Raw genomic sequence first — 27271 nt, forward strand, 5'->3', positions numbered from 1 at the left:
TATGTTTTCAAAATGTGATTTTTTTAGGGTCTTATTTTTTGAAAAGTTAACAGAAATATTTTTATTAATACTCAAAATATGTGCTAGAGGGAAGGTGGTATCTGTGAGTTGCAACCCTCGATCCCTAAGTGATACTACTTTCCCAAGAGGCTCTTGGAAATGTTACTTTCCTCACTTCTAATTAATGATATGAAATTAATTGTAGAAGTATACAAATAGGATAAATGTTCTAGAAAAAAATTTGTCAAAAATCTCTAGATACCTGAGTGAGTTTTAACATGGGATGGAACCAGGTTAGGAGGGAGAAAAGAATCTGAAGAGAATCAGAGTAGATGATTAACATGAGTCAGTCCTGGGGCCTTTTCACTCACTGCAGTGCTGTAGCCTGACTGGTTCCAGCTCAAGATGTGGGTTTCAGATAAGCTGGAATTAGAACAGTCTTTTCCATCTTTTTTGACCCCAGTTCTTATGGGCCTGACTACAGCTTCCTCACCCGGCTCTCAAGGTCCCGAGAATCCAGGCCGACTGAGCTCCAGCATTATTAAAGGAGCATGCACATGATTGACTTCTCACTCACAGACCCTAGGGGCTACCTAAGTGGCAAAGAACAGAAAGGAAAACAAATGATCTGACAGCCTATCTCCCATCCATGTCTCCACCTATTTTCATACCCAAACCCCTGAAACCACACTCTTTTATTTCCTCTTGACATAGAAAGACACACTTGGATGTCACTTTGCTCTTGACGAGACTTTTCTCCCTCTGAACCTTTTTGGCAAATGCTCTGCATCACCACTGGCTTGGAGTTGGGAAAAATGAGAGAGTTCAGATGAGTTTTCACAAGACCTCTTAATTGGTCTCTCCACCTTTCTCTGCTACAATTCCTCTCCAACTCTCAGACCAAGTTTCAGCAAACACAAACATCATTACGTCACTCCTCTGCTCCACGGAGTCAGTTACCTTGATGAACAGGGAAGAAGGAAATATCTCCCACTGAATTAGAATCAGGATGTCAAAAAACTTAGCTTGTTAGGATCAACACCCAAACGTGATCTGCTACACTTCGAGCAAGTTAAATGCCATGGCAAGACACAATGTCTAGATCTTCCCCACAAAAAAATCCTCCCTGAAAGGCTGGTGTTCCTTGCCTAACAATCATTCCTCTTTGTTAAGAAATTATCTTCTGCAAGGCCCCAGTTAAAAGGCAATAACATCATCTAAAATCATATAATTTCCATAGCTAAAAGAGAACACGGGCCAGAACGAATGGCTCACATCTGTAATCCTAGCACTCTGGGAGGCTGAGGCAGGAAGGTCACTTGAGGCCAAGAGTTCAAGACCAGCCTGAACAAGAGAAGAGACCTTATCTCCACAAGAAATAGAAAAATTAGCTAGGCATGGTGGCATGCACCTGTAGTCCCAGCTACTTGGGAGGCTGAGGCAGGAGGATTGCCTGAGCCCATGAGCTTGAGGTTGCAATAAGCTATCATGATGCCCCTGCACTCCAGCCTGAGCGACAGAGTGAGACTCTGTCTCCAAAACAGAGAGAGAAAAAGAGCTATGAAGCGATGAACACAAAATAGATGAGTTTCTAAGTTTTGATGTGGCTAGAAAAGTGAGAAGGAATCAGAAGCACGAGGCGCTTTTCATGAAAAGGACACCCCCTGTAGGGTCTGGAAGACCTGGAAGGCATGTGGGCTTGCATATCTGGGAGAAAGGCCCAGAAATGGAAAACAAAAGTTGCCTTTTTCATTATTTTGATTTGACCAGCCGTGGGCCCTGGTACTCCTCCAGCACTAAAAACTGTTCAGCACTGTTGGAGTACATGAAGCATTGCTTGGAACAAGGAAGGATGCATTTTACTATCATCTGGAACATTTCAAACATGGCCCTAGGCCAGCATCTGACCTGTAGTTCTAAGCCAGGATGGTCAGAGAATAATCAGCAGAGGTGGCCACACAAACCCTGAAATCTGCTAACCAAGGAAAAGGCGTGCATCAGGGAAAGGGGGAAATGCTCCCACTAACTTCCTCAGCTGCTCAGCTCTGCTTAGGTCCAAGGCCTGGTTCAATCCGAGGCTCTCTGCACACAGCTGCACCTCCAGAACTGAGGGGTAGGGAGTCCTTCCAGCCTGGAGCCAGTCTTCCCGGGTCGCCTCAGCTAACTCTGAGGGCGAGGGCACCAGCTCTCCCTGAGTGTCTGTCTGCTCCTGCACTCGCCTCCCTGTGAGGCTTCTAGGCTTGAATCTTTTACCTGGCGTGGAAGCCACATCTTCAAAAGAAGAAATCTGAGAATGCGCCAATATATGTACTATTTTTTAAAATCATCTCTGATAAAATGTTAAAATATTATAATAACCTCTCAGCTGGTCTCTACCTGTGTACTTTCCAATCTCTCTCATTCCCTCAATCTGTTCTACGTGTAGTTGCCAAAATTCTCTTTTTGAGAAGCATGTAAAGCAATTGACTCCTCTGCTTCGAAACCTTCCATAACTTCTAACTGTTCTCTAAATAAAGTCTAAACTCCTCAGCCTGGGCATTTAAGATTCTCGGTGATCTGGACCTCGCCTACCTTCCCAATGTTATTCTCACTATTTTCCTTCCTGTGCCCTGTGCTTCCAGCAGATGGAGTTGTCACCGTTTTCCCTCCACGCCTTAGAATCCAATCTCCACCTCTGCTCCCGCAGACACCTGGACCTGCTCTGTCCTCTCCTCACCTCAGCTCTAATTCAACAAAGGACACTTCCTGCAGAGGGGTGTCTTCGATATTTCATTCCAGAAATAATATCTCCCTCCCCTAAACTTCCATAGGAATGCAGCAGTACCTCTCCTCTGTTTTCAACCAAGTGCTGCCATGTGTGGGGTTAGTTAAGCATGTGTTTTATCTCCTCTACAAGAGAGTAAGTTTCTTAAAGGCAGCATGCATGCACCTATAGATATCCCATGAATATATTTTGAACAAGAGAACAATAGCATTTACTTAGAACTAGTGTTGCTATAAGAATACATTAGTATTCAGCAGAGGGCAGCTAAGTTAAAGCTGTATTCTGATAGGGCTACATTCTGAATAAACGTTGGAAAATGGTGAAGCTGGAACCTAGCAGAAAAGCAGCTTTTTGTTGCTTTCCAGAGATAATGTGACTGTGTCCTATTCAATGGCCCTCATTTTTTAAACACTGGCCTCTCTTGTCTTCGAGACACCTCCAGCTCCTGAGTTTCCTCCTTCTCGGTGTCCTTTGCTGTCCCTCCTTCTCTTCCTGGTCACCACGTACTGGGACCCTCTTGGGCCAACACCCTGACCTGCTCCTCTTTTCAACCACGTTCACGCCAAGCCCACGCTGGACGTGGCGTCTGTATGTTGATGACTCCCAGATGGTGTCTCCCACCTACTCCTGAGCTCCAAATCCATGCATTTAATCGCCTCCTCAGAAACTCCACTTGGATGTCTAATAGGCATCTCAAGTTTTACTTGGCTGAAAATAGAACCTTTGATGTTCTCTAGGAAAGCCACTTCTCTTCTACCCTTCCCTGTCTCGGTGGATGGTGACACTGAAAGTCTGAGTTAGCAAGCTTTTCTCTCCTTCCTGCTCACCAAGTCCATTCAGCAACCCCCTCAGCTCTATCTTCAGAATATTGACAAACCTGTCCACCCTCCCCACTACGACCACCCTTGTCAGGGCCACCATCATGACCTGCTTGGCCTCCTGGCTTCCCCCTGCCACCCCCGGCCCACTCCCACCCCCAGTCCATTCTCCATGCAGCAGCCAGACTGAAAGTTTTAAAATTCGAACCAGTCCCTCCCCTGCCTAAAACTCTCCAAAGACTTGCTGTCATGCTTAGAATACAGTCGGTACTCCTCATTACGGCCTGGTGGCCCCAGTGCCCAGGCCTCTGGCTGCCTGTTGGGTCCCCTCTTCTACTCCCCATCGGACTCATGGTGCTCCAGCCACTCTAGACACTCCTCCATACATCCAGCTTATTGCCACTGTCCTTGCTCTTCCTTCTTCCTGAAAAACTCATTCCTAGATATTTGCATGGCTTCTTGCCTCATGTCCTTCAAAGCTCTGCACAAAGGTCATTTTTAGAGAGGCCTCCCTGACCAGCGCTCCACCTAAAACAGGTCCCCGCCCCAGGCCCTCTCCATTACTATCCTACTTTTTCTTCCTGGCACTCACTCCCATGTGAAATTACACCGCACTGTTTGGTGAGATGCATCCTCATTCCTCAGTGCTGCATCTACCCATGAATTTTGTGTGAACACCCCCGCCTCTCACCCCACCCCATCTCCCCCCATGGAGAAGGATGAACACCTGCTTGGTGACAGCAGCCATGTGCCACGGTTCTCCATACGGTGGAGGTAATGATTCACAGGTCTTGAAAAAAGTGATTTGGTCTCCTTATCCCTCCGTTTCTAGCAAAATCAGCAAGAGACAGCAGTGTCTGCTCAGTAGACTCAAACTTTCTCTTCAGTGGGTTGTTCTGAAGTCAGAGCTGGGAGCAGGGAGTTAGCAATTTCATCCCACTTTTCATGCTAAGCTACATCATCCAACTGGGTCTTTATCAGAAATAATGATGATCTTCCTGCTCCCACCTGCTCACTCTTTCATTTTATCTTTTATTGGTTCAGAACTCGGTCTGGAAAGTGGGATGCTGCTTACTGGGTTCCCTCCTGACCCCAGCAAACACTTTCACTTCATCACTTGCCTGACTGTCTCTCCCAGCTGTAACGGAAGCCCCAGGAGTGTTGGGACTTTATCATCTTTGGTTCCTAGAACAATGTCTGTTATATAATAGGTGCTTAAAGAATACTTGTTGAATAAGCAAAAACAGCACCTGAGCTTCCCTTCAACGGTATTAAAAATGTAATACAAAAATAACCAACTTGCCAGTAAAAAACAAAAATGGGCCGGGCCCGGTGGCTCATGCTTGTAATGCTAGCACTCTGGGAGGCCGAGGCAGGAGGATCGCTCAAGGTCAGGAGTTCGAGACCAGCCTGAGCAAGAGCGAGACCCCGTCTCTACTAAAAAAATAGAAAGAAATTATCTGGACAGCTAAAAATATATATAGAAAAAATTAGCCAGGCATGGTGGCACATGCCTGCAGTCGCAGCTACTCAGGAGGCTGAGGCAGGAGGATTGCTTGAGCCCAGGAGTTTGAGGTTGCTGTGAGCTAGGCTGACGCCATGGCACTCTAGCCAGGGCAAAAGAGTGAGACTCTGTCTCAAAATAAATAAATAAATAAATAAAGGTGAATCTTTTTACAGATTTCATTGTTATGCAGCCAAGGATGTTTATAACCTAGGCAACAAAAGACTAAAAATTATGCCAAGAAATAAAAATAGAATCCAAACACGTCTTACTGCACCACTACCACTCCTTGGCCTCCGTCCCCAGGGTCACCACAGTGGCCACTTCCCAGGTCTCCCTGCTTCCTCCCACGTATGCACAGTTCATTCTCCATACAGCAGCCAGAGTGATCCTTTTACCATGGAGGGCAGGTCACATTCAGTCATGTTACTCCTCTGCTCAAAACCTGCAGTGACTCTCCTTCCACTCGGAGCGAAAGCTACAGTCCTTACAAAGGCCTCCGAGGCAGACCGTGATCTGGCCCCCACCACCTCTCTGGCCTTGTCTGTTACTCCTCTGCCCCCTTCACTCTGCTCCAGCCACACAGGCCTCCCGGGATGCTCTTGCCTTAGAGCCTCCATACGGCTGTCCCTCTGCCTGGAATGCTGTATCTCAGATACCTGCTTGGCCAACTCCCTGGCCTCCTTCAAGTCTTTGCTCAAACTTCACCCCACCAGCTCACTGAGGCTTATTCTGGCCACCTTATTTAATACTGCAATTGGCCTCTCCTTCCCTTCCCACTCCCCATTTTCAATCCCCCAAAGGACAAACCCTGCTCAAGATGTTCCTCTTACCATAGTACACAGCAGCATCCTACTTACAATACATTAGTACTTTCCTTATTTCTCATGTTCATTGTGTAGAATATTTCTCCTCCACCAAAATGTGAGCTCCATTGTCTGTTTTGATCACAGAGGTATTGTGAGCACCTGGAACACTACTTGGCACACAGTTAGGTACTCAGTTGTTGAATGGATCAATTAATGAAGGAATAGATTCATTTCAGTGTTCGAAATAAAAATGAACTAAAGCTAAGCTTTGGAATAATGTCCTTCTTTCACACGCCAGGTGTGCACACCGTACCTCCATACGGGTGAGTCCTGTAGCTGGGACTTGGAGGAGAATAAAGCTGCAGCTGGGCTGTGAAGATCCAAACCACCCGGAAAATGTACTCGGTGAAGGGGTGCAGGGGCTCTGCCACATACGAGGGCTTGGGCACAGTCTAGATCAATGAGAGATCAACACTCAGCATTGGCAAAATCACCACACACTGTGACTTAAGAGCACAGATTAATTTGTAGAAGATGGATGGTCTTTTGGACACTGAGCCAGGCCCGACGAACAGAAGCCTGGAGCTTAGAGCTGAGCCATCCGGATATCATCCTGCATAATTGACTCAGAAATTCTCTCCTTTTATTAAAAAAGCAAAATTATGTGTTTAATTATTTGGCACTTACCTCAAAGATTGACTTAAATTTTTCCATGTTCATATACTTAGTGTCTTGGGACTATTCTTACTAAATTTTCTTATGCTTTCCTAGAAGGTATAATCCTGGGTGACCACCTTAGACAGCACTTCTAAATTGGACCAACCCCTGTGAGAATCTTCCTCCTGCCCTCCATCCTCACTGGAATCACGTTAGCTGGGATGGGCAGATAATGGCCCACAGGATAAGTATTTGTGTGGTGCTGTGCTGAAGGAATATACTTGTATGTTCAGTATTATGTTTTCCTTATAAAATAAAGGGTTTCACATAACATGTTACAAAGTAGCAGAGATTAAAGTCTAAAGTCCATCTAATCCAACCACTCATTTTATACTTGAATTTTTTTAGAATGTCCTTTTTTTTTTTTTTTGGAGACAGGGTCTTGCTCTGTCACCCAGGTTAGAGTGCAGAGGTGTCACCATAGCTCACAGCAACCTCAAACTCCGGGGCTCAAGCAATCCTCCTACCTCAGCCTCCCAACTAACTGGGACTACAAGCATACACCACCATGCCCAGCTACTTTTTCTATTTTTTTTTTTTGGTAAAAATGGGATCTTGCTCTTGCTGAGGCTGGTCTTGAACTCCTGGCCTCAGGCAATCCTCCTGCCTTGGTCTCCCAAAGTGCTGGGATTATAGGTGTGAGCTCTAGAATACCTATAATTATATGTAGTAATTGGGCACTTTTAAAAATTTGAGGAGGAAAAAAGGCTGCGTTTGGGTACAAATACAGCCTTTCATACCTCAGTGTAAGTCCAGCTTCCCGGAAGTTGTGCATATTTCCACTGAACAATGTATTTCACTCCAGAGATGTTGGCAGATTTCCATCGTAACGTCACACTATGGCTTCCAATGGAAGAAGCAAAGGGCGCGGTGGGGAGATCTGCATTTTCTGGAGAGAAAACAAGATTTCACTCACTCTGCGCTCCTGTCCACCAAAGCAGGAGAGAGCGTGCCCGTTTAGGACTCTCAGCATGTACTTGCTACAACTACATCTTGCCACAATAACTCACCTGTACGATGAATGATGCACATATTCAATTGATTGACTTTTAAAAATCAGTCAGCCTGGCAGGTTTTTTCCCCCACAGAATTCACTCTTATCTTTAAACATAGTCTTTTCCTTTCTACAAGCGGATGGCACGGAGGGCTCTGAGCTGTCCTACAATACCACTCCCTTGCACGCCAGGGGGGCAGGTGCCAGGAGCATGACTGCAGCACAACAGAACCATCCATTGCCCCAGGACACATACCCCAAGATATTTTTGAAAGTTTACATACCGATCTTGTCAACGAATTTTTGTAATATACAGAGTAATTGCCTTTACTCCAAAGAACTCTGTTCAGCTGTTTTGCACTGCAAAACATTTCGTGACTTCTAAACATTAGAGACGTTACAGCTGGTGGCACACATTTATTGGGTGCTACTTGCCAGGCACTGTACTAGGGGTGAGATTTCTAAATGGTATGTACCACTGGGATGCAATTATTTTACTTTACTTTCTCTATTTTGCCAAACTGGTGATGGATTTAATGCGTCAGCTTTCTTTTACAGAAAAAAAATCACCACTCTGGGTTAGAAATCATGGTAAATTTGGTAGGAAGCTTAAAACGGTTAGATATAAACTCCTAGAACTTCACTCTTCCTGGTTAAAAGAAAATGGACACAATTATCATCACTACAGGTATCAGATATGCACTAATTAAAGTCCATACTCTGGGATCCAGAAAATTTAAAGCCATTGTCATCTAAAGACCTAGCCCACAGAGAGGCCTAGCATAACCCTTCTCTGCTGAGTCTTCTATTATGGTTCATTTTGGGCTATTATAACTGTATAAGCAAAGCACAGCTCCTCATTTCCCCCTTTTATGGTGTGAGATTCTCAACAGCAGGAACTGGAGTACGCTGTGGACACCCTGAAGAGGAGTCCAATGACGGAGCTGTCAGCAGAGTGAGGAACAATAACCAGGAGGCATCAGAAACCCCGTAAGTTGAGAACTGGGCAGAAGTGGTCAGAGTTATATAAGTACAAGTAAGTGTAAATTTCTTAGCTAAATATAGACATGTGTTTCAAAGCCATGGTGATGAATATCAAAACACAGAGGTAAAGTAGTTTTATTCTAAAATATCAAGGCAAGAGTGAGCCCAGTGAGAAAGAGAAGCTGCACTGAGCTACATGCTACTTTCAGGACATGGCAGAGTGGGCAAGAAAAGGCTCTACAGTCAGACAGCTGGGTCACAATTCTCTACATTTTTACTAGCTATGCTGCCCCAAGAAAGTATTTAAACTTCATGCCTCAATTTTCTCACTGGTAAAATGAGATTAATAATATTAATAGTATTTATTTATACCTCTGAAAACAAAAGGAGCTAATACCTATAAATTAATGAGAACAGTGCCTGACTCTAAATGCCTAATAAAAAAGTTATGTTTATTTTTTAAAATTATTAGTTATTATCATTTCTCACCATGTGGAAAGGGTCATGGAGGGTATCTAAAATCAAACAATATGGCAGATCCTTTTGGGGGGCCATGCACACAGTAGGCACTCTACTGAATAACTGTTAGCTGAGTAATGAAATGCACATTAAGTAAAATATTCCTATACTTTCAGCTCATTGAAACAGTGGCATTCCCTGACACCATCTGCTCAGGAAGCACATTTGTCTCTCATGAAGTTAGAAGTAACTGCAACTACTGAACTTGAGGACAAAATCTGGTCCTAAACATCAGTCATGTCCCACGTTTTCTCACTTTTGCTCTGGAAGAGGAGTCATGCTTAGTCTTTTTCAGAATTGCCTCCATGTTTGAAATTATTGAATTTTCTCTTTAAATATGTCTTTTTGATCTTACTGAGATGCAGAAGTGTAGGTATTTTAAGAGGTGTTTTGTCATCCCTAGAATGGTGTAGAGACTATTTAACAGCCGCATGTGCCCTCTTACCTAGTACTTCCTGTTCATATGCACCCTCGGCGCTGCTGCAGCCGACTTCACACGACTCTCGCTGTGGAGGACAGGTAGCACGCCAGTCAGCGCAGCCTTGCTGCTAGTTTTCCTGGTAAGTTTCAACTACATTTTGAAATCTGAATGCCTGATATACAAGAATATCTTTACCAATTATTTCAAGTGTAATACTTTAGGTTCCCACTTGCTAGTGAGATTAGAACAGCACTTCCCAAACATTTTTTGATCGTGCTCCATAGCAAAAAGTAATTTCACAAAGCAACTTTGTATACACATACATATTGAAAAAAAATGTTTAATACTTACTCCCCTTCCGATTTTTAGCAGGTTCATTGATATATATTCAAATGCCATAAAACTCACCCATTTAAAGCACACAGTTCAGTGGCTTTTAGTATATTCACAGAGTTCTGCAGTAGTCACCACAATCTAATTTCAGAACATTTTCATCATCCCCAAAAGAACCCTGTACCTGTGATGTATTCTTAAATGCTTGATTTTATTCCATTCTATTCTGTTTCATTTGGTTTAATGTGACTCTTGATTCACTGAATTGATTCTATGACCCTCTAATCAGTCACAGCCCCATAGTTGGAAAAAACAGTGAGCTCAACAATGCAATTATATGTTTGCATCTTAGTCAAAGTTCTGATGAGCTAAAAACTTAAAACTCTAGCCTAAAATGATGCTTAGAGATTACCTATATTTTTGTATATCCATGCCTTCCTTAGAGTATTCAAAGTTGACTACAAATTTTTATAGTAGGTGAACATTTTAACGGTTATCTTAATATCAGCATTGAATTTTAAGATGTGAAATCTAATGATGATTAACATTTTATCTCATTAACAGAAAACAGAGTACACAATTTGATAATTGAAACACAAATTTCCTGTAACTCTTAACAGATGCATTAACATTAGCTACAAAACATATACACACCTGGAGAAAATGCACACATTATAAAACCACAACATAATCATGATCAATCTTCCTGTTCTCTTTCAATTTATAATTCTAATACTTAAAACAACATGCTATTGTTTCTCATGATAATAGTGGAAACCAGGACACAATACATGTGCCCTAAAAAGGTGGGCTGTGACTGGCAAATACTAACTGTCCAATGTTTGATCTATGCTCTAAAAGGAAGCGGCGCCTGATAAGCCCAGGTTTGCTTAGTTAAGGATTAACTAAGTTAATCCTTAGTTAATACCTCAGTTTGTGCTCAGGATTATTTAACTTAAATTTTTAGTATACTTTTCACATCCTTTTTGTAAATTTTAGTAAAACTCATTCAACATATTCATTAACTACAAAGAATACACAAAGTGACAGCAAAATTATTATATAACATAAGTCTTTCTTCAATAAAGAAAACTGAGGGGCCGGGCACAGTGGCTCACGCCTGTAATCCTAGCACTCTGGGAGGCCAAGGTGGGAGGATCGATTGAGTTCAGGAGTTTGAAACCAGCCTAGGCAAGAGTGAGACCCCATCTCTAAAATTAAAAAAAACTGAAGAAGGAAAAAAAGGAGATGTGTTTGACAATATAGATTATTTGGAAATATAGCTAATTCTGATCATCAGGGGAAATTGTGGCCCTATTTTTCCTGGATTTTTTTCAAGGGAAATATATAATAAAATTCCCATTATCTGGGAGTTTAAATGTTATCTCAAGTGGAAACAAAGCTATCAGTTAGTTTTTCCTTCTCTCTCTCTCTCTCTCTTTCCCACCCATGTAGCCAGTTCAACATTGGACTTCCAGCAAAGTTAACCAATGCTTCTCAAGCTCCAGTTGCCTAGAGAGAATCTAGAAGTGGTTGGATTTAAGGAGTTCACAGAATCTGAGCCCAAAGCCCCTAGATGGGACATTCTTACTGCATATTACAGGTTACTGAGCTGCTATTCCCACTGTGGAGGGCAAGTTTACTCTTCCCAGGGCTACACCAGCCAGCTGTCTCTGTTCCCACTCATACTCCCATCTATCTATCCCATAGCAGGCAGACCATCTTTACTGTCCCTTGGTTTTCCAGACTGGCACATGTGCCAGTGGCTTTTCTAACTTCTGTTAACACAAGAAAAACATATCCACCATCCTCCATATGAATTATGATACCGTTTTCTTAAAAATCATTCATTCATTCATTCAAGAATATTTGAACATTTGGCCTTTTATGTGCCAAACACTATTTTAGGCCCTAAGAATATAGCAATGAGCAAGAAAGGTAAGTTCCCTGACTTCCTGGAATTTACATTCCTTTAGAAGGGGATAGATGATAACTAAGTGACAAACTTCTTTTCAAAGTTCTCATAATGAAAATTGCTAGGAAAAAAATAAAACAAGTCAAAAGCACAGAGTGTGACTGGGAAGGAAGAAGACTTCCTTTATCAGAGTGATCAGGAAGAACTGTGCAAAGGTGATCCTCAAGCCAACACCTGAGTCATGAGAAGGAGCTGGGCTTGCAAAGGTCTGGGCAAGAGCAGAAGCAATGGCAGGACAGAAGCCTTGAGGCAGACGTGTGCCTCCTGTGTCAAGGAAGAGGACCAGGCTGGTGTGGTCAGCACAGAAACAAAGGGGATGGTAGGAAATGAGGTCAGACAGGGACACGGTGGAACCGGCACACCTTTGTAGTTTGTTATTTTTTCCAAATAGCAATAAGCCCTGAAAAGGTTTCCAGAAATGATAAGATCTATACATGATCTTAGCCAGAAGGCCAAGATATTCACTCTATAAAAAAGACATCTGCACTCAAATGTTTATAGCACCACAATTCACAAGTGCAAAGATGTGGAAACAACCTAAGTGCCCATCAATACATGAGTGGATTAATAAATTGTGGTGTATGTATGCCATGGAGTACTACTCAGCCATGAAAAAAATGGTGAACTACCTCTTGTATTATCTTGGATAGAGCTGGAGCCCATTCTTCTACATGAAGTGTCACAAGAATGAAAAAACAAGCACCACATGTACTCACCATCAAATTGGTATTAACTGAACAACACTTATGTGCACATATAGTAGTAACATTCATCGGGTGTCAGGCAGGTGGGAGGAGGGAGGGGGGGATGGGTGAACTCACACCTAACGGATGCGGTGCATGTAGTCTGGGGGATGGGCACACTTGTAGCTCTGACTGGGCAATACAAAGGCAATTTATGTAATCAAAGTGTTTGTACCCCTGTAATATTCTGAAATTTAAAAAAAAGATAAGATCTAACTTGTGATTTAACTTATCAAAGATAAGTCACTTCACTTGCTATCATCATTTTCCAAGTTATATTTTGCTAAGTTATCACTTTCAAGACTATTTCCTCCAGGGAATGCAAACTGCAAAAATTCCAAGCTGCCTAGGTTGAAACATTAATGATTAAAGGTTTGATTAATCAATGATTAATAATTTGATTTCCTAAAGGTGTGGACAACTGAGTTAAAATATATATCTCTATGTCTTTCTATATTGCATGTGTTCCTGTTCTGTTCTACTTTATTTAAAGTACAACATTATAAAGTGTAAAGTAGCAAAGTGTAAAGAGAATAGAATAATTATGTAAGTTATAATGCTGTAAGATTTACATTATAGAAGCACAGACAACTGGGCAGCATAATGATTAACAAGGAACTAGTACGTTACAAATCCAAGCCTGGGCTGCTTCAGTGCTCCCGAGACTTTCTCTCTCCTAGGTTTTTCTGACGCTGGCACAATCTTCCCAGGGACTGTTCTTTGGGAGTAATTTTGCTTTAATTGCATAAAGGGGTTCTCAGGATTTTTTTTTAATCTCAATCAGGAGACACTTTTAATTGTCTATTTATATACCAGGTGAGTTTTTCCCTGTATTGTATCTTTTCTTAGCCAGTTCCCACCCCCACCCACTCCCAAGGAGAATCACTCAGATACAAAATAACCAACCACTGACTATTGAGAAAATATTCCAACATAATAGTTTTTGTTTCAATTTTTGTTCCCTGTTAAGGGGGAGTTTTACTGTTTTATTAATTGATGAAAATGTATAGTCCTTCCCCAGGCAGGATAAAATAATTCTGCTCACTGGCTTCAAGGGTGTTTAAATAGAATACAACATAGGTTTTAAAGTAAGAAATAAGATAGCTTCTTCACAGAACCTATTGTCAAATAACCTTATTCTGAGAGGAGGAAATCCAGGAAGGGTAAGCTTAGTTGAAGAAGACCCAGTAGGGAAAGATCAAAATGTCAAGGTCTTTCTGAAGGGGAGGAGGAAATCCAGTGCAGCAGAGGCAGGCTGAGCAGACTGGACCGTGGAGAGACCTGGGCAGGGCAGCCAAAGCCAGCATGACAATTCACTTATTATCAAAGGCAGGCGGGGAGGGTGGCGGGCTGGCGGCGGGGGCGGGGAGGCTGTGTTTCAAAATGTTGAATAAGAAAGAAAATTGCAATCAAAGGGCTCTCTTTTAATGCACTATACCTTGTGGGGAAGAAAATGGCATCAGCAGAGGTATCCGTACCTGTGCCCCTTCCTTCCCCCGCTCCCCTGCTGCCCTCCTCCCCAGGCTCCAGGAACTATAACCTTCCAAAGCAGATTAGAGTAATACATGTGTAGATTTGTGAGCATGTGTGTATACATATACACACATTTATATTTTATATATTAATACATTATGTATATACACATAGATACATAAAACATAGTAAATATTTGCAGCAAAAATGGAATTATACAGTCATTTTTATATGTAGAGTAATAACACTCCCAGGAAGAATGTCTCTGTGCACTGAGAATACCTCAGTTTTCTTCATTCTTATTTTAATAGCTTTTTAAAGATGAGAGAGAAAGATGGGGTTTGAGACATCTTTTTTGTGATTGCCAACTCACCTCACAAACAGTGGCATAGGTATCGTTCTGCATAGAAAAAAAAGAGCATAATAAAATGACTTAAAATCTTGAAGGTTGTAAATAATTTTAGTGATACTTAGCTGTATGTTTTTTCCAAATTAATTTATTGTCCTACCATTGATAAACAACCAACAAAAAAACAAAAGCAGGGGAGCCTAGAGCTGGGCCTTCTGCCTTCTGTCCAGGTAGGCCACTGTATGAACAGCTCTAGAAATTACGTTGTTTGCATCACTGGAAAAAGGGTAAAGCATGATGTCTACTAGAACATCTCAGACAACTGAAAGGTAATCTGTGATGGACCAGGTTACAGAGCAAAGGAATGTTTGCAGATATCCAAGGAAGACAGAACTGGAAATGAAAATCACCAACAACTCTGGCTAGCAAAGGCCAGCAGATTCCTCTGCCCAAACTGGTCCCTCCACCGTCCACACCACTTTCTTGATTGTTGCCTGGAAACAAATGGTGCTTCCCATTCATTCCCCCAGCAAATGCTGACTGAGCAGTTGCTACACCCCTGTGCTGTGTTCAGTGGAAAAGATACCATCTGAAAAAGACGGAGAGCTGCTTGCCCTGGTAGAACTTACATGCTGGGGTAAAATATATTAAACACATAAATAGACAAATAATTATTTAAGTTGCAATTTGTGGAAAAGGTATAATAGCTACTAACTCTAGGTAACATATGCTCCACCTTTTGACAACTTCCATTCTGTGAGGCATGCAGTCACAAAGGTGAGAAGTGGGCACAGTTAACTTCTGTGACAGAGGTCTGCAAGGACATACTATATAAGAAAAACTATGAGGACCACATATGAGGAAAGATTAATGTCCTTATTTAAATCTTGATGCAATAATTTGAGTCATTAATAGAAAATGACATCAGGATTCCCCAACATTACCACAATTCTTATTGATTTAACCTCTGACATGAACAACCTGAACAAAGCAATTCACTTTTAAATAATAAAATTCTTATCTATGAGATCAGAGTAGTTAGAATGTATCAGACACTATTCTTAGGAGTAGTTAGAATGTATCAGACATTATCCTTAGGAGGGAGATCCTATTATTATCCTAATTTACTAATGAGGAAAGCAAAGTACCAAGGGATTAAGTCAATTACACACTAAGTGGCAAAGCCAGAGTAAATTAAAAATGAAAAATAAAGTATATGAGGATGTATTTTCTACATAAAGTAGAGTAAACCAAATGTTTGTGACCTCTGAATTGAATTGCTACCACCTTCCCCGCAAAGAAACTTAGAATATGACCTAGGGACCTGCTATCCAGTATGTGATCTGGAGACCACCATCATCGAATCACCTGGGAACTTGTTACAAGTGCCGAATTTCAGGCCCCACTCAAGACCTACTGAATCAGAATCTGCATTTGAACAAGAACCCAGGTAATTGCACATTAAAATTTGAGAAGTGCAGGCATAGGAAATTTAACAAATATTCAAAAGGCCTTTATAGTTTTAGAGCAATTGGATATCTCTGGGCATCCCTGGGTTCCATGATTTGCATTAACCTTGCTTGACCTCTAGTTGCATTAATAATGTTAATCTCAATTTCTTTTCCATTACTACTTATTACTTAGGCTATCATATTTTCCCCTTAGAGTCAAGCAAACTAATTGAAAACCAATGGGCGTGCAAATAAGAATCCTCTCAGACAAATTTTCTTTGGAGGGAAACATCAGTATCAAAGCAGAAACATTATTAATACTTACACACTTTAAAGCACAATTTTCCTGATCTACAGAGTTCCAAAAATGACATCCTTGAATGCACTGCAAGAGACATTAACAGACAATGGTGACTGAAGAAAGTGATACTTGTCACTTGAAAGTGCAACACAGTAACGAAAAGTACCACCTTGTGTTTTAGAAATAGAAATCTACCAAGGAAGCCGAGGCCTCCAAAGCATCAGGACCTTTGGGATTCTAAGCTGAGCTGTGCTGTCTACAGGCAGAACAGGGCTTGGTGTGGCTCACTGCAGGGCCTCGGGGCTGCTGAGTGGACTTAAGCCCTGGGTGGCAGACCTAGAATCCAGAGAACACCCAACCTTCAGGGAACACATTGCCCACGGGGTGGCTGGCAACGGTGCAGTCCAAGACAGCATGGTATTAAGTGGATCCTGGGTCCACAGGGTATCCTCACACGACAAGCAAAACTCACAGCTGGGCACTCGACCAGATGGAAGCATGTCGAAACCTAAATAGGTAGACAGTGTGCGGAGTCTGCTGCCTGCTAGCCACTTTCACCCCTCAGCTCCCCTGACAGCGTTCTCCCAAAGCTGCCCTGACCTGCTGTGGGCCAGGTTCGACACCTTTCTCCTTACCTTGCTTGACTTGTGCCTGGGACGGTGTTGACCGTTCCTTTCATGGGCCACTGCAGAACCTGGATCCCTGTCTCCTTCCTCCCAGTTCCTGATCAGTCGCCTTGGCCATCTTTTTTCCTCTCTCCACCCCTTTTATGTCTTGTCCTATCCTCTCACTTTTTCTGCTCTCACTCTTCAAGTTCTCCCTGAGCGAGTTCATCCACTACCTCAGCTTCAGCTGTTGTCGTTGTCTATAACCCGCAAACCTGTGACTGCAGCTGAGGCTCCTTCCTGAGCTCCACACCCAGAAATCCACTTGCTCATTAGACATCTCTAGTTAAGTCCCTATAAGCACGTCAAATTCAGCACGTGGAACACTAAGTTCCTCACTTTCCACCATCAGATTTTCTCTTTCTCCTGTGTTTCCCATTAACCTGCTACAATCTTCTGAGTTGCTCAAGCTGGGAACCAGGGCGCCTTCTCCTTCTGCCATCCCCTCCCCTGCCATCACCAAGTCCGACTGACTCACCTTGTCATTAACTAACATCCGTCTGAGTTCCTCACTCACTGCCCTGATTTTCTGCTGTGCCCTCTACCACTGACCAACAGCCTCAGGGAGGACCCCTCTGGTTTCCACATTTGGAGTAATCTTTTCAAAACAAAACGTGGTCACACCTCTTTCCTAAAACTCTATATACCTCTATCATACTTGTGGATTGAGACCAAATTACCAAGCATGGCATACAGAGCTCTTCGTGATCTGGCCCCACCTAACTTGCCGCGTCCCCACTCTCCACACACGCACCCCATTTTCCAAGCAAGCCGAAATACTCTCACTTGCCTGAACAAGTCAGACTAACTCATGCACCTTTGTGTCTTGACACAAAGGGCCCTCTCTGACTGGTATGTCTTTTCCCCTCTAGTTATTCTAGAAAACTCATCCTCTTTCTAGTTTTAGTTTGAGGCAAGGTGCTTTTTACTCTTGTGCATTCTCTTTTACCCTCACACACACCACTATTCTGGTTTCATGATGCTGCTGGTCATGGTTTATGGATGTGTCTGTCTCTCTTATTTTAAGTATGCATTCCAAAAGGTCGACAGTCCTTTTAAACAGAGATCTTATTTTATTCATTCTTAAGTGTCTAGTGCCTAGCATAGGGATTTGTTCATAGTCACACTTTGAGTCACTAAACACTTACTGAATAAGTATATGTGCAGAAAAGTAATAAAATCATAAAATGTAATTGTTAGAAGAAACATTAGAGACTATATCTCAGATAACCTATAATAAGTCTAACTCTCAAAAATATTAAGTAGTTTGTCCAAAGCCACACAGCTACGTAGGGTCGAAAAATCACAGACCTAAATTAGTCCTGTGCCATTTCCAGTTCAACACACTTCGTTTTTAAATAAATTCTACAGTTCAAACTACTCCCTATTGTCAATTGACCTTCTTCCAGCAAGGACAAACAAATGAAACTTTACTTAGTAATTATTCTTATTGCCATAAAACCTAACCATTGTCCCTTTTTTATCAAAACAAACACTGTAAAATTCTTGACAATAGAAGCAATTACTCACCGGTTCACTCAGATTATATGGTGTGCCAGTGTCAAGCTGCCTGCCCTGAAATGAAGAAGGAAACACCAGCTATCAATATACTGGGTTCAGTGTAGCTACCACAGCTTTAAGGAAAAAAAAATGATTCCTGGAATTATGTTGCCTCTTCAGTGTTTTGTATCCGTACAGTATGGAGTCAAATCTTTTAAAGTCATTAAATTTATCACAAAACCAGACAGAATGCCAGTGCAAGTTATAGATGTAATATTTAAGAATTCTGCAGAAACTACAAAGGTGGGAGTGAGGGCATGGCTATCAGGAGTGGTTCAGAACCACAGAGAGATTTTCACACAGAACTAAATAAAACTGTGTCATTTGTCAATTAATGAAGTCAAAGGACTCCTGGATTAGAAATAAATTGTGTTCGGATTTTTCTTTTTTAAAATTACTCATTAAGAACAGAGAGAAAGTATAAATTCAGAATGTCATATATAATAAAACATATGATTACTCTATTTCTCACATATTCACAAATTTTAAGAACTTTTTTGTACTTTCTTATTTTATAAGAAAATAAAAGAAATGGAAACTAAGTTTTAAAAAAATCTAAAAATTACTCATCCTCTCCTTGGTCACTGTTTGAGTAGAATCCGTTATAAACAGGAAGGTTCATAAAGGATGGCAATACTGAGCCTACGATAATCAGATAAGAACCCAAAGAGTGTTACGTGCATACGATCTAATATTCATAAATCCTGTGCTCTACTGACTGACTTAGAATTATGGGCAGAGGAGAACTAAGTGAATATTTTTAGTAGCTCTCATTGATGCTGATCAGAATCTCCCCTTAAAGGTTTACTGAATTTGAGCCATTGAATTAGAGAAGTGATTAATCCAGCAAGGGACATGGCATCTATCCTTGGCTAACCAAGCACTGCCAACACGGTATGTCCCAGGAGATGGTAGAAAATCTGAAGAGGGGTTGGGCAGTGGTTTAAGCATCTGTGTGGTCTTATGAACAGCCCATGCTCTTCAGGGGGAGAGTGACGCCCTCCAACACCAGGCTCACCGAGCTCTCTCCTCTTCCCGTCCCTTTTGCTCTTGGCTCCATCCCAGCACCTAGAACAGTGCCTGATGGAAATGGGTGTTTAATATACACTAAAGGAATAAATCCACAAATTCAAGTGCCCTCCCACTTACGGTGCTCCAGAAGTCCTTTGGAAGCATCATCTGATGGCCTAGCATTGTGGGGATTTACTCAAAAAGTAATCAGACACAGGAAGCAAAGAACAAATGTTGCCTTTCTTTTTTCTTATTTGACATATGAGCAAAGATTCCTTTACACTTCATTCCCCACCCTCCTACATTTGCAAGGAAAAGAGGACGCTTACATGTTTTTGGTTTTAGATAATATTTAGAGAGTAAGAACTGTGTCTTTTAGATGAATTTTGCAACCAATTGCTTCATGGTACGTTTGTTCAAAATAAAGCTTTGATTCTCATTTATATGATCAAATCACAATCATGTAAAATCAAGTGAAAGATAATGAGTTCATAACTTAATTTTTTCCAATCCCTTCAAAAATGTGCTTTAGATCATAAAAGCAAAAGAGTGAACACTGGGTAGTCTTTGTGTTCCATTTTAATACGACAACAGAGACATTTTTTGATGACCATGAAGTCACATTGTGACAATAATGAGTCTTTCTGATGGCACTTCTCAAGATTAAATTTAACAGGCTGAATAGAATGCCAGTCAAGTGGTCTTGGGCAAGGTAGCCTTGAGACTCAAGTGTGTTGGTTTCTGATGAAACAGATTTTGTCAACACTCTTCCCTGACCTCCACTCTCTCTACCTTCCTCCTCATAATCATCATAGCTAACATTTATTGAATTATTCCTCTGTTCCAGGCACTTTTATAGGTGTTTACACTAAATCTCATTCAATCATCTCAACACCCCTATAAGGTAGTGCCCATTTTACAGCTGAGGCACAGGAAGGTTTAGTAATTTGCCAGAGTTAGGATTTGAAGGCGACAGGAGGCTCTGCCTCCAGAGCCTGTGCTCTTACCCAATGCCCAGATGACTTCCATAATCTGCATGAAATTCACATTTCTCACTTTGTTTTTTATTATTATTTCAAAATATTAAAGGGGCACATACATTTTTGTTACACAGATTCATTTTACAATGCTGAGGTCAGGGCTTTTAGTGTACCTGTCACCAGGATAGTGTTCATTGTACCCAATAGGTAAATTCTTATCCCCCTCCTACCTTCCCCGTTTGTTGGTTTCCAATGTCCTTTACATCTCTTTCTGCCTGTGTGTACCCAACATTTAGCTCTCAATTATTAGTGAGAACACACGGTGTTTGTTTTTTCATTCCTGAGGTACTTCACTTAGGATAATGGTCTCCAGTTACTGGCCTTGCAGTCATCCAAGTTACTGCAAAAGACATTATTTCATTCCTTTTTATGACTGAGTAATATTCTGTGATATATATATCACATTTTCTTTATCTACTCATGAATTAATAGTCACTTAGGTTAATTCCATGTCTTTGCAATTTGTGAATTGCTGCGATAAACATTCGAGTGCAGGTGTCTTTCTGATAAAAATGACTTCTTTTCCTTTGAGTAGATACCCATTAGTGGGACTGCTGGGTTGAATGTAAGTCCACTTTTAATTCTTTGGGTAGTCTCCAGACTGTTTTCCATAGAGGTTGTAATAATTCGCAGTTCTACTAACAGTGTATAAGCATTCCTTTCTCTTTGCATCCATGCCAACATTTACTGTTTTTTGACTTTTTAATAATGGCCATTCTGACAGGGGTAAGGTGGTATCTCATTGTAGTTTTAATTTGCATTTCCAGGAGTTCAAGACCAGCCTGAGCAAGAGTGAGACCCCATCTCTAAAAATTAAAAACAAAAAAAAAAAGTTAAAGAATTTGCATTTATGTGCAGATTAGTGATATTGAACATTTTTTCATATGTTTGTTGTCCATTTGTCTATTTTCTTTTGAAAAAATTTTGTTCATGTCTTTTACCCCTTTTTTTGATGGGGTTTGTTTTTTTCTTGCTGGTTTGTTTGAGTTCTTTGTAGATTCTGGATATTAGTCCTTTGTCGGATGTATAGCTTGAGAATATTTTCTCCCATTCTAGAGATTGCCCATTTATTCTGTTTATTATTTCCTTTGCTGTGCAGAAGCTTTTTGATTTAATTAAGTCCCATTTATCTATTTTTGCTGTTCCTGTATTTTCTTTTGGGGTCTTAGTCGTAAATTCTTTTTCTAAGCCTATATCTAAAAGAGTTTTTCCTATTTTTTTCTAGAATCTTTATGGTTTTGTCCCATAAATGTAAGTCTTTAATCCACAAAATTCATCTGTGTATATGGTGAGAGATAGGGAGTCCTGTTTCATTCTTCTGCACATGACTATTCAATGTTCCCAGCACCATTTAACGAAAAGGGCATCCTTTCCCTAGTGTATGTTTTTGTCTGCTTTGTTGAGGATCAGTTGGTGATAGCTATATAGTTTTATTGCTGGGTTCTCTATTCTGTTCCATTGGTCTATGTCTCCACTTTTATACCAGTACCATGCTGTTTTGGTTACTATACCCTTGTAGTATAATTTGAAGTCACCACTTCTATTCAACATAATATTGGAAGTCCTAGCCAGAGCAATCGGGGAAGAGTAAGAAAAAAGGGTATCCAAATTGCAAAAGAGGAGGTCAAACTATCCCTGTTTTCCAATGATATGATCTTGTATCTAGAAAACCCTAAAAATTTCACCAAAAGTCTCCTAGAAGTGATAAATTCAGCAAAGTTTCAGGTTACAAAGTCAGTGTACACAAATCAGTAGCATTTCTATATACTAATAACAGTCAAGCTGAGAGTCAAATCATGCCCAATACCATTTACAATACCTACAAAGAAAATAAAATACTTAGGAATGTACTTAACCAAGGAGGTGAAAGATCTCTACAAGGAGAACTACAAAATACTGATGAAAGAAACCATAGATGACACAAACAAATGGAAAAACGTCCCATTATCATGGTCTGGAAGAATTAACATTGTTAACATGTCCATACTGCCCAAAGTGATTTACAGATTCAATACAGTTCCCATCAAAATACCAACATCATGTTTCACAGATCTAGAAAAAATAATCTAAGCTTCATTTGGAACCAAACAAGAACCTGAATAGCCAAAGCAATCTTAAGCAAAAGGAATAAATCTGGAGGCATCACATTTCTCACTTTGAACTTTAGGCTTCCCACTGGCACCTTAGCTCCAACTCCTCAAATTATCTACTCCTTAAATTATCTACTCCAGACAAACCCAGTCCTGGATCTCAGACCCTCTTAACCTAACACCTACTCCTTGACACAAGTTTTTCTACCCTACCCACCTCAGCCACAACCAATCTCATTGTTTACTTCCTACCCTAATAAATGAAACAGCAGAATGATCTGCATTTTAATCCCACATATGATACTTGCTCCCAATGTGACTGATGTTTTAAAAGTTACTTGTGCTGTCTAAACTTAGTATTCTTATCTAAGACACAAGTAAGATAATTATATTTATATATTTACTATATTTAATGTATAATCTTCTGTGAGGATTCAACTAAATGTATTAATTATTATAGTACAGTATAGGCACTTAGAAATCTATTATTAATATTATGTACCAACTTGCTATGAATTGCCTTTTACATATGTATCTTTGGTTAGTTATGCAATAATCTCCTCAGGTAAATTTCTTGTATGGGGTTAAAGGTATACATTCCCTTTTAATTTTGATATTTATTAAATTGATAGAAATCCATCAATTTACATCTCAACCAACAGTTCATAAAAGTGTCAGCTTACCCATACATTTTCCAACTATAAATGTTTTTATCTTTGCCTATCTGATAGAAGAAGAATTGATAATGTATTTTTCCTCTATGGTTGCTGCGAGGTTGAATATCTATCACATGCTTTTTAGCCATTTATATTTGTTCTTTTTTGAAGTGGCTGTTCATGTTCTAAATTCATTTTATATGCTTTTATGTATATCAGGTAAAATTTTATTTGCTATATGTAATACTTTTTTGCACTTTTTGGCTTTGTTTTCATTGTATTCTATTTATTGTCATAACAGTTAAAGTTTCTAAGTAATCAAATTTATTGATAATTTCATTTTAGGGAGTCTGAGTTTTTTAATCAGGCTTCTTAAGGCAATCTCACTTCAGGATTATAGAAACATTCACTTATAATTTCTTTTAACATTTTTATGAGATGAACTCATTTGTTTCATTTTTGTTATTTGTCTATTAATATTCAAAACACACCTTTTTTTAATACCTCCTGGAATTTGTTTGAATCTGGTAGTGATGTAGGGATTTATTTTTTAATCTAAATGGATAGTGCCCTATTGGTTGAAGTTGTCATCTTTATCATATTCCACACTCCTCTATGTGCATGGCTTTATCTCTGGATAATATTCTGTTTTACCAGCCAATGTATTCCTATACCAATCAAACTATACTAATTTTTAGATATTTTATAGAATTTTTTAATTATGGTTCATTCCACGATCTTGCTTTAATGTTATTATTGATATACAAGAAAGGTATTGATGTTTGGAAATCATTATTTTTTAAACAGGAAAATTGGCTCCTTGGCTTAGCTGGTTAAAGCACCTGTCTGGTAAACAGGACAATATTCTAAACCCTATTGTTTCTAACAGTCTTTCAGGGGATTCCTTTGGAACTTTAGATGCAACTCAAAAGAAAAATGTATTGTCATCACCTTCTGATATTGTAAAAACTATAATATATCATATTTGTAATAACTTTTAGCTGTCTAGTGGTAGAAACCTTGACACTTCAACATGTTGTAACTTTCTTTAGGGCACTGATTACATAATTTAATTCTTTTGAATTACCTATGCATCCACTACAGAGCTGAATATACATAGATACCCATGGAAATTTATTGAATTGAATTAAGAGCACTTCTCAACACTAGTTCCTCAGTTGTTGGGATCTGTTACTCAAAAAAGGCGTTCTGTTGCCGAAGAAGATGAAGAAATTATGATCAAACAAAGCCTTTAAATATGCTATTGTGCTCTGTGAATCTACAAAAAGAGGGCATAGCAAAATGTGCTTCCACAAATCATTTGACCATGATTTTTTTCCTTTTCATAAAGATTCTCACAATACTAGTATTCTCAAGAACATTAAGTATTTGTTGTTTTCTGTAGCACATGGCATCTAGAATTCAAAAATATTAAGTCAGTTAATACATTCAACTAATATATGCAGATTCCTCAATCAAGCATAGCACTATGATTTGTGCATTTGGGCCAGCAATTCTAACATTCTTTTTTTACAATACTCTTTTGTGTGTGTGTGTGTTTGTGTTTAAGAAAAGATGTCAAAGAAGACCTTCACAGCAAATGCTCATATTTAAAAAAAATAGCACAGAAAATATAATAAACTCAGGCACTTTGCATAACCTCTCCCCTGATACATGGCTGCATTCAGTTGTTCATTCACCTCACTTTTGTCCCTCCAAGCCTGTGTGGGAGGCCCAGATAAGGAACATTTATTGCATTCAGTGGTCAAATTGGCAGACCATGTCTCTCTTGCAATTACCACCACATCAGCTGGGCCTTTCTCTGTAGGTGGCAAACGGAAGGCAACTCAACAAAGGAACAAACCGTCTGTGCCTACTGCCAAACTCTGAAATCAAGGAGCCCACGCAAAAAGATAAGAATAAATAAAACTAGAATAAAATAAAATAAGAGACTGCATTATTAGAAACAACCAAAATTAGTTTCAATAGTAGGGAAATTTATAAATAAATTATGGTAGAATACGCTAAACATTAAAAATCCTACTTTTAGAAAAACTTCAGAGTATAGGGGAAAACTCACCATATAACTTAAAATGAAAAAGCTGGGTGCACAACTGTGTGTGTGTGTGTGTGTATACATATATATATATACTAAAAATACTAAAAAATTCAATCAGAAGTTAAAAGGGGTACAATTATAGGGTTTTTTCCTTTGCTCTATTTCTTCTTTACCTTATAAATATTTCATAATAAATACATATTCTCATTATAATCAGAAAAAAATTTAAATCTTTTTAGGGAAAAAAACATTTAGTAGTCCCATTCTTCCATTTTTAAGTTTGTATTACAACTATAAAAAAACAAAGCAGATAATTGCATATTAAAGGCAATGAAGTCTTGGGCAAAGATTTATACAAAATACCAAACTTTTTAAAAAATGCTACTACTATCCCTAGTAAGTGTAAGCAGTATTTTAAACTACAGTTTAAATTAAACCAAAAGTATATAACACAAGTTTCTTTCTTAATATTCCACAGAATTCTATCTCTAATACTTTAGTGTAATAATTACTGTATTTGGTGCTTTCATTTTCATTATTTGAAAATATATGACTATAATGTCATATGTAAGGTATCATGCTATTTATTTTGTCTTCAGACAAAAGAAGAATGCATCTTTTCCTGTCTTGAGAGTATTTGGTTTGTAAAGTTGATTCAGTGACTCTTTTAAGCAAAACTAAATCACAACTGAAAAGAGATGATACAATATATACACAAAGGGATAACACCCAGAAATGAGAAAGAAAACATCAATTTCCATATCAAAAAACTGAGTAATTAAAAATTACAAATACACACAAATAAAGGAATTTACAAATAACTCTTGGTTTAGAATAAAATGTTGTTTTACATGGCAACATGTAAAACATGTATCTACTCCCTTGGTCATACAGCTCCCCACACAGCAATCCATTCACAATGTAAATATTGCTGTTAGTCTGGAACTAGAAGGCATTACCCTGTGGCCAAATCTATTTCATGCTTCAAGACAAATGTTAATGATTTTGTAATAAATGAGTTTAAATTGAAATTTTTTAAAGTGTGCAAAATTGATTCCATTTAAGCGTTCTTTACCCAATCGCTATGACCATCCCAAAAAAATCTATGACCAGATAACTTAGACAAAGTAACCTGCTCTATCATCTGTAATTATAAGAGATCCTAACTTATTTCAGAAAAAATAATCTATGTTGACTTGCAATCATTTCTCATGAGAAAGCATCTCATAAAGAGAAAACAATTCTATCAGTTATAACAAGCTAAATTCTGTATGTTTTAGTTCCTGCAAAGACAAATATTGGACCAGTAAAACTTACCAGATTAGTTACACACGACTTCAGGCAGTTGTTCAAAACTGTACACTTCCCCAGAAAAATCCACAGGCAGCCAAGAACTGCAAAATTGACAAGTTTCAGATTAAGCCAGTAAACGTTCTTCATCACTCTACCAATGGCAGATTTTCAGATGGCCGGTCTTCTAATTTTCTCCATTTTGCTATATGAATTCTCTGGGCTTTATCTCTTCAATTGAAAGAGTGGTTAATGGCTTTTTTGGTCATTTTTGTTTTGCAGTGTTAGAATATCTTTGCCTTTTGAAATAATATTTACACCTTTTAGTTTAGAACTTTGAATCCTAGAGAGCTTAACATTCACATAACAGCTATTTTATAACTTAGCTTCCTTTTACTCCCATAAAGAAAGTCACCCACTGACTAAAGGTTAGATCTCAGAAGAGCACTTTGCGTGGAAGGTGTACAAAGTAGAAAATGCAAATTGCACTTCAGCAAGTGTGTGACACATGCACAGTCTGAAACCGGAACGTTTCACTGGATCCTCCACCACTTTGCTTCTTTGAGGTCCGTCCAACTCTATAGGAAATTGGGTTTTGACCATCTATGCTTTAGCAAACAGTAGCACTATTACAATAAAGGATTACCGAAAAAAATAGAAGCACCTAAATCAAGCAATGCAACAGAGAGGGAAAACAGAACACTTTGAAACCAAATATCTATTTTAAAATTAAAGAGCAAACAAA

The 27271-nt window shown here is 39.6% G+C and overlaps 1 protein-coding gene across 2 annotated transcripts in view; it reads right to left on the reverse strand.

The window, feature by feature from the left end:
* Positions 1 to 26763, reverse strand: part of ROS1 (ROS proto-oncogene 1, receptor tyrosine kinase) — a 105311-nt gene extending 78548 nt beyond the window's left edge. For both annotated transcript variants that reach the window (XM_045544246.1, XM_045544245.1), the window contains exons 1-7: positions 26554 to 26763; positions 18351 to 18395; positions 16180 to 16239; positions 14428 to 14454; positions 9555 to 9615; positions 7353 to 7501; positions 6209 to 6347 (exon numbers count right to left, since the gene is read on the reverse strand). In XM_045544246.1, coding sequence (XP_045400202.1) covers positions 6209 to 6347; positions 7353 to 7501; positions 9555 to 9615; positions 14428 to 14454; positions 16180 to 16239; positions 18351 to 18395; positions 26554 to 26676 — 604 coding nt within the window. In that variant the 5' untranslated portion in view covers positions 26677 to 26763. The remainder of the gene's footprint in view (positions 1 to 6208; positions 6348 to 7352; positions 7502 to 9554; positions 9616 to 14427; positions 14455 to 16179; positions 16240 to 18350; positions 18396 to 26553) is intronic.
* Between the last annotated feature and the right edge of the window lie 508 nt (positions 26764 to 27271).

Source organism: Lemur catta, chromosome 2 (genome assembly GCF_020740605.2).
Source record: "Lemur catta isolate mLemCat1 chromosome 2, mLemCat1.pri, whole genome shotgun sequence".
Lineage (NCBI taxonomy): Eukaryota > Metazoa > Chordata > Mammalia > Primates > Lemuridae > Lemur > Lemur catta.